This window comes from Nannobrachium achirus (assembly GCF_963921795.1).
Source record: "Nannobrachium achirus genome assembly, chromosome: 5".
Taxonomy (NCBI): domain Eukaryota; kingdom Metazoa; phylum Chordata; class Actinopteri; order Myctophiformes; family Myctophidae; genus Nannobrachium; species Nannobrachium achirus.
This window is the reverse complement of record NC_137814.1, coordinates 61776338-61788453: the sequence shown is the minus strand read 5'-3', so window position 1 is coordinate 61788453 and position 12116 is coordinate 61776338. Positions and strand designations below refer to the sequence as shown.

General features: G+C 42.2%; 1 protein-coding gene across 1 annotated transcript in view; it reads right to left on the bottom strand.

Annotated features, from left to right (window-relative positions):
• Nucleotides 1-12116, bottom strand: part of adcy8 (adenylate cyclase 8 (brain)) — a gene marked incomplete at both ends in the record, with an annotated part of 274511 nt that overhangs the window by 25243 nt on the left and 237152 nt on the right. The window contains one exon of the mRNA XM_080725959.1: nt 10008-10166. Within this exon, the coding sequence (XP_080582085.1) occupies nt 10008-10166 (159 nt within the window). The remainder of the gene's footprint in view (nt 1-10007; nt 10167-12116) is intronic.

Genomic DNA, 12116 nt, shown 5'->3' with positions numbered 1-12116 from the left:
CTTCTGCGTTTGTTTAGTAATTCATGGGATTTCCTGGATTTTTCTTAGATTTTTTCATGAAAAAAGGTATAAAAGGTGAAATGTTGCACCTGTAGGAGTGAGAGCCCTCCTGGGAATTCCAATGTCCCAGGTTTGATTCCAGGCCTCTAAGTCCGGGGCCTTAGGGGGAGAAAATGGTAATTTGGTGCAAATCAGTCTAAAACTAAAGCACCAACTTTTGCACAGATGTAGCCCAGGGCTTGCTCTAATGATTTAGCTAGGGCGCTCGAGTCGGCGACCTTCGGGTCGCCACAGCAGCCAAATCAAGTTGGGCTCCCATCGACTTTCTATACAGGAGGAAAATACCCAGAAAGAAAATGCTTTAAGGTAGGATGTGAGGGGTCTAACTAAGGGTTTGTCATGATTCTGAATCCATTGCAAGCATTTGTTTTGCACAACAAACTTTCCTTGGGCTAAAAATGGCCCCACAAAACGATGGTTTAGTGATGAGTCATCACATTTCACAGTTTTGTGGGCGTTTAGTGGGGCCATTATTAAAGGAGCTATAGACAACTTTTTCTTGAGAAACGGATGCTAAATTTAAAATAATGTTCGAAAATATTTTATAAAAAAATATGCTTCAAATATTATGTGTTTCTGTTGTCCACAAAAAGTGTAAAATAATGATAAAATAATCATTTTCGCCATTGTCGGGCCGAACACTTTGTTTACATCCTATCAATCCATATAAAAGAATAGATTAGGATGTAAACAAAGTCAGCCTGACAATGGCCAAAATGATTATTTTATCATTATTTTACGCTTTTTGTGGACATTTTTGAACAGAAACACTTATATGAAGCATATTTTTTTATAAAATATTTTGGAAACGTTATTTTTATTTTAGCATCCGTTTTTCAAGAAAAAGTTGACTATAATAGCCCCTTTAAAGCATGCACTGGGCTACAACTACATCGGTGCAAAATGTGGCGCTTTTAGACTGATTTGCACCAAATTACCATTTTCTCCCCCTAAGGCCCCAGACTACTTGGCAATGTGTCAACGTGTCCCTGAGCAAGACAACTCAACCCCTAACTGCTTCTCGAGCGACCGCGCTACGGCAGAGGACACACGTCATGGTATATTTGCAAAAAACATTGCACCCAGCCCTAGTGGAGTGAAAGTTTCAGAGAAACAAACAACCCAAATAAAGTATGGGTCCTCAAATATGCACGGTACTTATCCACTGTCGGTGGTGACGAATGTATGTCACGAAGCGGCGACACATGGACCCCCTGTTGATTCATGTTTCAAATGATGTGTGGAAGGTTAAAGACCCTATTAACCCAGTTAGACCTGGTACGCACTCTAGATTTGAACCGCTAAACAGTATTTTGTATATATATATATATATATATATATATTAGGGCTGGGATGCGATTACATTTTTTAATCTAATTAATTACAGGCTCTGTGATTAATTAATCGCAATTAATCGCATTTTAATCGCACATCGATATTTGACCTGAGAAGCATTTCTTTTCAAGTAAAACACATTTTGTTGTACGAGTGAATCAACAAGTGAGTTTTTTTAATCTAAACTAGCCTACAGCCCCCTGCGGGCCGGCCTGGCCCCTTTGTGTGTGTGCCTGTTAGTCCCCCTTGGTGTGAAGCAGACAGACTGTGATGTTGCTCTCTCTGGAACTGCCCCCGGACTGGGAGTGCGCTGCTTGGTGACGCCCATTTGTGATGTAAATCGCATCACAGGACAGCCGCCTACAGGCCAAAATTTGGGAAAATATTTTAAACATTTGGGGATTCTGAGAAGTAGAGACACATCTGAAGGTGATAAAGTTGATGTTGGGCAAGGTACATGCGTTATTGATTTTTGTATTATGTTTTTTAGACAATTGAGCAACTGCTGAACGTGGAGTTACAGATGGACCAACGGACCAACCAGCATACACACTATTTTTTGGGGTGATTCTAATTAGGTTGTGGGATTTCGCATCCACTGGGCCAAGCAAATCGCTCTGATCGGCTACTTCTCCCTTTGCGTTTGTTGTCTCTTCTTGGTTGGTGCCTCGCTATGATCGGTATGCCCCAAAACTGAAGGTTCTGTGCTGCAAAAACTAAGTGCGATTAAAGTGTGTTAATTTTTTTAATCGCGTTAATATTCTGTAATTAATTAATCGCAATTAATCAGTTAAAGTCCCAGCCTTAATATATATATATATATATATATATATATATATATATATATACACAAGCTCACAGTGGGGCACTACAAACTTGTAGCTCTGCGATCTTTTTGAAAACTCATGACTATTTGAGCAAGTCTTTCAATATATTGAACCGATTCTATAAATGTTGTTTCTGAAAAACCTATGTTTCTATGTCAGTGGTTCTCAAACTCTTTCATGTCAAGGACCCCCCAAATGATATGTATTTGGCCACGGACCCCCATCTCAAAATATTTAGTTCCAGGGACCCCCCAGAAGCAAAATTTGAGTTACAAATGTTCGCTTTAAAAATACATATATTCAAAGATTTTTCAAAAATAGCAGATATACATCTGCGCGTTAGCGCTGTGAGCTTGTATATCTGCTATTTTCCAACAACTAAAGTACTTCGACAAAATGTCTTCTAAACAGTTTTATGAAAAACCTTTAGCTTAAAAAATACGTATACATATTCAAATAGATCTGCTATTTTTTGAATAGCCAATTAGCCATAGTATAAAATAACGCTTTTTAGCCAAAAATCTAACATGCTTTCCCGGTCTGGACGTGTTAATAACCTTATTGTTTATGGCGTGCTATACGCCTCCATCTAAATCACACCACAATAAACAGGCTGATGAATAATGGAAGCCTGTCCTGTCCTTAATGGATGCATTTTTAATTAATCGCCAGGTTTTAATTAGCGGCGGGGAAAAAGGCTCCTGGGAGCCCTGTGTGTGTGTGTGTGTGTGTGTGTGTGTGTGTGTGTGTGTGTGTGTGTGTGTGTGTGTGTGTGTGTGTGCGCGTGTGCGTGTGCGTGTGCGTGTGTGTGTGTGTGTGTGTGTGTGTGTGGTGTCCCTTCTGTCTGCATTCCTAATGGCTTTAATCTGTGGTGTAATGGAAAGGAGTACTTTTACTTTAGTACATTTACTTCTGTCTGCATTCCTAACAGAGGTGGAAAAAGTACACACATTTTGTACTTAAGTAAAAGTATCAATACTGCACTGTAGATGTACTCCGTTACAAGTAAAAGTCCAGAATACAAATTCGAATTTGTGCAAATCTTTGGATAAATATATAAGCGAAAAGGTATAGTGGGGGCTACCTGGAACAAAATATTTTGAGATGGGGTCGCAAATAGCCACAGTACATAATAATTTTGGGGATCCTTGACATGAGCACCACCGACATTGAAACCTAGGTTTTTCAGAACGCTTTTAAGGATTTGTATTATTATTTCAACCATTATGTTATGCTTTAACTATTAAAAGACTATTAGTTTTAATTAGCATCCTGGTGACATGCTATGTGGTGTTCTTCTCCCTGCATGCATAATGCAGGGCTTTCTCTACCCTCATTGTTGAATCAGGGATGAAAGCGCTGGTGGGAAAAGTATGCAGATTCTTTTTTGTTTTTGTTTTACTGAAGTAAAAGTACTGTAGCGATACCACAATGAAGAATAGGGGCTTTCAAACTTTTGACCCAGGGCACCCCTGTTTTAACTTTTTCATCCATGGCACCCCTGAATTACACTGTGAATTTTTAGAACCTTATATCATATTATGTTACGTCAATATGCACATCTTTCCACCTGCGATACATTACGCTATGTCACGGAGAAACATCTGTTTCCACCAACCACTTCCCTATTCTGGGGGGGGGGGGGGGGGGGGGTTCACTAAAAATAGCAGATCTACAAGCTCACAACACGTCCCGTTGTGACGCACTGTGAGCTTGTAAATCGGCAACCTTTTCGTGACGAGAGTTGGGGTAGATGGAAAAAGAACTCATCAAGTCCAGTGCAAATCAGGTCAGTTTTACTGAACTCATATCGATGTAGTGATATTGATGAATTCTAAATATTACCAGATTATTCTGAGGCACCCCGGGACTGTCATCACGACACCCACTTAGGGAAACCCTGATGTAAAGCTTTAAACCAAGTTACGTTTTTTTGATACTGTTTCTGAATAGAAAACAGGCAATTTACTTTTATTTTCAACATAAACTGGACTTATTATTATGTCAGTATTTTCTAGTCAAAATATTGTCGATTAAAGGGGGTGCTTGGATTCATATGATCAGGAAAAGGGGTGCTGAAGCCCAAAAAGTTTGAGAACCACTTACACCAGTGGTTCTAAACCTGTGGGTCGGGACCCCTGGGGGGGGTCCCCAAATTATTTTGGGGGGTCCCCAGGTGATTAACTTGATGTGCATCATTGTTTTTTCATTCAACAGTAAACAGACCGACACAACGTTTTAGTGTATCGAGGGTATCAGCACATTTCTAAAGTGACAAATTGTCAAATATTGGAGGCAGAAATTGTGAAAATAGCCGATCTACATGCTCACAACGCCTCGCAATGCGAGGCGTTGTGAGCATGTAGATCGGCTATTTTCACAATAGAACCGTGTTATACAAAATGTAATGCCTCAACTCTTAGTGCTCGTCAGGGTTGGGGTCCCGAGTTAGAATATGATTATTTTGGGGGTTGCGGCCTGAAAAGGTTGAGAACCACTGCTTTACACCACTGCATAATATAAAGTAGAGTATGGGAGTAAATTGTACTCGGACACGTTCCACCGGAGCACATTCATAATGCATGGCAGCTGCTCGGCCCTGCGTGTCGGCCTTATTGTTGAAGCAGGATGGAAGGAGGCCTTAATGAGGCCGAGCGCAAAGACCAAGGACAATGAGGAGTATTTGACTCCTCTGTGCGTGTGCGTGCGTACGTGCGTTTGCGTGCGTGTGTATGTGTGTGTGTGTGTGTGTGTGTGTGTGTGTGTGTGTGTGTGTGTGTGTGTGTGCGTGCGTGCGTGCGTGAGTGAGAGATAAGGGTCTTTCTTGTCTGTCATTGTCCAGGGGAGACAATGGAGGAGCAGAGGTCTTGCGCTGTGTTCTTTTTTTAATAAACTATATATTTTCTTTATTGAGGTTCTGACCTCAGTGGTGGAAAGTTACATTTACTACTACTTCGGTACAATTATGAGGTACTTTTACTTTTACTTATCCAACCATCATTTCTAAATGTTATAGGCCCTACTTCAGGGGTCTTCAACAGGGGGTCCTGGACCCCTAGGGGGTCCTCAGAGTTACTACAGGGGGTCCTCCAAATCTTTGTGTGATAGAAACCCCCCCCCCCCCCCCCCCCCTTTTTTAACCACTTAGCGTCCATATTTGGAGAACTTTAGCCAAAAATAGCAGATCTACAAGCTCACAACGCCTCGTGAGCTTGTAGATCGGCATTTTTTGGTGAATAGCTTTGGTGTACTAGAAGGGAAAAAGAGTAGACTAAGTACAGAGTGAAGGGTCAAGTTTATTAAGTGTTGACGGTTCCAGAATCCAAAATACACTGATGACCGTGCTGTCAAACAACGAAACTACAGTATATGGAATATATGTAAAAGTTGTGGGGGTCCCTGCTTCATCTCTCTCTCAACTAAGGGGTCCTTGGCCTGAAAACGTTGAAGACCCCTGCCCTACTCATACTCCACTACTCTCTCTCACAGGCCAAATAGCCTAAATACATTTTCATTCCATTATAATTACTTGCAAACTTTAGTTTACAGCTTACTTTGTCAATTTGGATAAACACAAAACATGCATTAACAATCAACTCATTTACCGCCTCACCCGATTGTCCAGAGAAAATCCCTATGTTCCTCTCTGCCAGGCCCGATAAACCTGAGAATTTAATATGCTTTAATGGCTTTAGAAAATGTAAAAGTATAATCGCTGTTTATCGCAAATCAGGCTCTAATCACTCGCAAAAAAGTGCTTCCGGTCGCATTTCCGTATCCTGTTTGATCAGGTTTCCGTAAGTCCCTTTGCGCCGCATTCGGACGCAAAAGCAGTCCCCAGGACAATAGTTACTATTCTGTCCCCCAGTAGGTGTAACTCGGACGGTGCTAAGTCGGCTCATGCGACCTCCGCACAGCTCGCTGCCGCTCGCTCGGCGGTGTCTCACAGGGCTCAAGGTCAGACAATAAATGCAAATGGATTATGACGTTCTGGGTCCATATTGTCCTCCAACTTAACACTTTCCCTTGCTGCTTAACGTCCATTGTATAGCGTTTATAGCCCACAAAACAAACCGGTTGTTTGTTACACACGGAGTGACACGGACCGTGTGTAAATTCCTCACGTTTTCACCTCCCGGAGTCAAGCCATCCGCGGCTAACCCTTCATCATCACACAGTGTTGCGTGCCAAAAGTGGCCGATCTACAAGCTCACAGCAGCTTGCATCCGCGTCTCCACGCCGCGCTGTGAGCTTGCAGATCGGCCACCTTCCAGAGGACGCTGAAACTTGCAGTGCAGCGATCGAGTCACAGCAGTCAGACGTGCAGTGCTCACGTCTCGGTTCGGTCTGAAAAAAATCAGCCCGATCAACTCATGTGACCGTCGCTAATTCGAATGACACCCGCAAATGGAAAAGGGGCTAAATTCGCTTTGTCTTAATGCAAATTTATGATAATTCGCTTTCTATTTTCGAATAAGCTTATGGAAACATGGCTAATATGGTGGTAAAATCGTGAAAAACAAACGGGCCCTATTTTTTGAAATAAATGAACAAAGTTTTGAAAGCCACTGATTTAAATGTTAAAGGCGAGTTCTCCAACACATCAACCACGACACCGGGACTCTGAATTATTCAGCCGACGCATCTGCAGTCAACACAAAACTAATCAATGCGAGCGAGCGTGATTAAAAAGACATCAAACACAAACATCAAATAAATAAACAAAATGTCCTCCGCTGCATTTTTCTTTCTTTCTTTCTATAAATCTTTCGGGATGACTGAACAGCTCAACTATTCTATTATTACTATCTCTCTCTCTCTCTCTCTCTCTCTCTCTCTCTCTCTCTCTCTCTCTCTCTCTCTCTTGGCATGAGAAAACACGGTGTTTACATCGCCAAAGCGCAAGCGGAAGCAAAACAATCTAAAGCAAAGTGATGTACGAGGGAATAAAGAAATGTTTTAACAGAGCATATCGTCGATGTTGGGTGGAAACCTCGTATCTCCCAAGTTTCGAATTTGTATATTCATTCGCAAAGTAAAGCCATGCTTCATCGTGAAAGGCTGTTGCACAAAAGTAGTCTTTGAATATTAAAAATTCTTCTAAGGTCTTAAGGACCTCCACAATGACCCCAGAAGCAACATTTTAGTAACAAATGTTCGCTTAAAAAATACATATTCAAAGATTTGCACACATTTTCACAACTTAAAAAAAAAATAGCAGATCTACAAGCTCGCAGCGCGGCACTCGCTGCCACGCTGTGAGCTTGTAGATCTGCTATTTTTTTCAATGGCTAAAGTATAAAATAATGAAGGCCCCTCCACCTCGGGCCCTCGTAACTCAGTCCCACTTTTCACCCCCTTGTGACGCCCCTGCCAACTGGACATCCTTCTCCTCTCTCTTTTCTATTGAAATTCAGATGAAAAGCTATTACTGGTCCCAGGTGGTGTCTTGTATGGACATGATATCAGTCGCTTTAAAAAATAGTTTTTGCTTTATATACATTTTTTAAATGAGCTTTATAGGCATGAAGGCGTCTGTCTGTCTGCTCTTCTGGATACACAGATGCCTATGTCCTAGTATGAGCCAATAGGGGAAGGGGATCAATGTCACACGGGTCATCGTTTGGCCCCGTCGGAAATTGCTCAAATTGCTTCGGACGTGACCCTAGCTCCAATACGAACGCTCGTTCATTTACTTACTTTTGAAGACTGTAAGCTGATAACTGGTCACGCCGCCGTGTACAGTAAAAACATCTCCCGTAACGCTGCTCTAAAATTTCCACCGCCCATAAACAATAATGGAGTCCCAAATCACTTCCTGGCTGTTTTCTGTAGATCTTGGCTAAAGTACACATAATAGATCCAATGAAAAAAAAATGTTTGGAAATAATCAATAGATCTTTTTCTATAACATCGCAAAGGTAAGCTGCTTTTTGCTGGCACCAGCCCCAATAAATAAATAATAAATCTGGCAGTAGAACTATTGTCAGAATCGCGGAAACAAACAAACAACCGAAAAACACATTACCGTGAAAGCTGTGTCGTTTTCACCCGAATAAAACATGGCGGGAGAATCAAAGAATCCCTTTCTTTGATAAGGGGAGTGAGCGAGAGAGAGAGTCTGTCATCACTGTCTCTCTCTCTCTCTCTCTCTCTCTCTCTCTCTCTCTCTCTCTCTCTCTCTCTCTCTCTCCCTCTGAAAGGACAGAGAGTGTTACTCTGCAGGAGATGGAATGAGAAAAACGCATCCTTTTATCACACCATACCCATGGGCACTGTGTGTGCGTGCGTGTGCGCGTGCATGGGCGCACGCATGTGTGAGTGCGCGCGCGCCCTTGGGCTCGCAGAAGAGGAGGTGGGGGTTGAACTGAGGTGAGGTTTTCTGAGGTGAAAAATAAGAAACTCGCTTTTTTCGCCCGAGTTGTGCGCTGACGTCCCCGCGCTGAAAATAGAGCAGTGTGACGCGTCGTGAGCTTGTAGATCGGCTATTCGTGTACTTTGACCGATATTTTATGCTTTAGCTATTGAAAAATAGCAGATATACAAGCTCGAGCTTAAAAGTAGATCTGCTATTTTTGAAGTCTTTGAATATTTTCGACCCGATTCTGTAAATGTCTTCTAAATCCTTCTTCTAAATCAGTGGTTCTCAATCCTTTTCATGTCAATGGACCCCCAAAATGTCATGTCTTTGGCCGTGGACCCCCATCTCAAAATATGTTGTTCCAGGGACCCCCAAGAAGCAGAGATTTGAGTTAGAGAAGTTTGCGTGGAAACATATACATTCAAAGATTTGCAAATATTTTCACGATTAATAAAAAAATATCAGATCTATATCTGCTATTTTTCTATAGAGGGTATGCACATGACATCATCATCATACCCGGAAGTTACGCCTACTGAGTGGCAAAAACTACTTTCTGTCCTTGACATCCAAAGAGAAAAGTCCTGATCTGATTGCATTAAATAACGTTTAACGACGCTCAACTCACTTTGCCAATCGATGTGCCACTCGATACGCCATTCACTTTATGCAAGTGCATAGCCTCTATAGCTAAAGTATACAATAATTCCAGTTCAAATAGCCTATTGTTTTTTTTTAAGGCATAGTATGTTGTCTAAAAATGTAATTTATAAAATCTTTATGTCCTCAGCAGTACAGTAATACAAGCATGCGTGCGTGCGAGCGAGCGTGCGTGCGTGCGAGCGAGCGTGCGTGCGTGCGTGCGAGCGAGCGAGCGTGCGTGCGTGCAAGAGTGCGTGCGTGTGTGTGTGCGTGCCAGGGCATTGCGGGTGGGTGCATGGGGTGAACCGAGGTAAGGCTTTCCGAGGTGAACTTGATTGTTCTGCAGAGAGAACTCTTGTATTTGCTGGAGGGGATAAACAGGCTAAATCCATCCATACCACTGGGAACGCAAGCAAATGTGTTCAGAGAAACCTTCTGTTTGTACGTTCAATCCTAACCCACTTACTGTAGACCCCAGGACCATTCTTGAGAAAAAAAAGGCCTCGTATTTCACCGTGGGACACGTCCCATGCTGGAAAATTGCAGATCTGCTATTTTCAGATTGAAAAAAAAGAACAAAAACAAAACAGGCAGTGTTTTCGATGAATCTATCATCATTCAAATGGAGTTTGAAGTCACATTGGGTTTCTAGGAAGGGGGTATTGTCTGGTAAAAATCAATATCAAATCTAGTATGTAAAACTAGTATCTAAATACCATCTAAATACCAAACAGTGGGGAAGTATTTAGTCATACCTGGTCATAGAGTCATAGAGTACGAACCTCGTTGTCGCGGTCTTTCTCCAGGAAGTGGCGCGCCACGTGGCTGGGCAGGATGTTGCGCAGCATGTTCTCGTTGTGCTCGCGCAGCTCCTTCATCTCGTTGATCTCCTCCTTGGCCTGCACGCGCCACAGGAAGTCCAGCCGCGCCGTGTACTCCAGCTGTAGCACAATGAGAACAAGATACAAAATGTAATTATATTTATTTGTACATCGCTGTATGTAGACAAATCCACAGAGCGGCAATCATAGCTGTGGAGTCAAGCAGTGCCGCTTTGCACCGCGACACAGGAACTACACCTCAACGCTCTGTGGATTCCTTTTAAAAAAATAATTTAAAATATATATATCCCATTTAGGCCTAGAATTATTGAATGCTTTAACCAGTGAAAAATAGCAGATATACAAGCTCGCACTCGGTGCCGCGCTGCGAGCTTGTACAGTATATCTGCTATTTTTGAAAAAGTCGTGAAAATGTGTGCAAATCTTTGACTATATGTATTTTCAAAGCGAACGTTTGTAAATAATCTTTTGCTTCTGGGTGGTCCCTGGAACTAAATGTTTTGAAATGGGGGTCCGTGGCCAAATAGATATCATTTTGGGGGTCCTTGACATGAAAAGGTTTGAGAACCACTGACATAGTAGTCTCTCAAGAACAGACTAACTGAGCTCCAGTTATGTGAAAAGGACCTTTTCTTTGACGATGGCTGGCCAGATTGCTGACATAGAAACATTGTTTTTTCAAAAAAATCTTAGAAGGATTCAAAAGACACTTATAGAATCGCGTCAAAATTCTAATTTTCACGATTTTTCAAAAATAGCAGATCTACAAGCTGAAAAATAGCAGATATACAAGCTCACAGCGCGGCACCGAGTTCCGCGCTGTGAGCTTGTATATCTGCTATTTTTCAATAGTTAAAGCATAAAATAATGATACACAATAATGTGTACCTGTTCTAAATGGGATATATAAGGAAACAAAAAGACAAAGACGATTAGAATGGTATATAGCTCTAAGCAGGGAATACACCGAAGCAGAATACTTGAGCAATGTAACTGATCCAAAACTAAGAAAAACATTAACTAGATACAGACTCAGTGATCACAGTCTTGTGATCAAGAAAGGCCGTAGTGATGCGCGGGTGAGGTTTTTTTCATAACCCGCACGACCCACAGCCCGCACGGAACGTAACCCGCCCGCGCCCGCGCCGCAGAACAATATACAAATCAACGAATCCGCCCGCCCCGCAACCCGCATTTAAAAAAAAATATGGTATATATCATCTCCACAATAGCTCATCTTTATACGGCTCTTCTAAGTACCCAAAGTCGCTTTACAGAAACGTTTACAGTAGCACAATATTGTCATGGGCTAAATAAACAAACGTGTTGTTCAAATTGGGGTTTAGCCTAAAAGACATTCATTCAAAGACGTTCATTCTCTCTAAATCGCCGGGCACCGTCGGGGTAAGAATGGCGGTTTTATGTCAATCATATTTATACAGCGCCTCGCACTTTAAACAGACAGCAAAAGACGGACAATATTAAATCCTGTTGGTTATTGATTAATCACCAGATTGGAGAGATGGGATGACTCTAGGTAAGCGGGGTTGGTTACTTGGTTCATTCAGTCAAAACATCCGCCTCACTTGCGAAAGTTGTGATTCAATTTCAAATCGTATCCGTTGACTGGCTGGTTATATAACGTAACCGACACAAAGTATTTAGCTATAAACAGACTTGTGTGGATGACAGAGACATATAAGTGAAATCCTGATCAGCGACACGCGCTGAATTGTTTGTGCATCTTCTCTGCTGTGCTCACGTTGTGTCAAATGTTGGCAAGATGTGGTTCGCGGCCCCAGCAGGAGCGGAATTGGGACGGTCCTCGCACCAAGGAGCGGAGGAGAAACCTCGCTCCTCTCTGGCGCATTTTAAAACTCGCTCGCTCGTGCTCGTATTCAAACGTTGTAGTCTTATTCTTATAGGCCTACTCTTATTAAGAATAAAAGGCAAATAAGAACAGGTGATTATTCTTATTTATTTTTTGCACGTGAGAGTGGTGATCGCCCGCCGCCCGCCTGAAAAGGTCTGAAACCTTGACCCACCCAC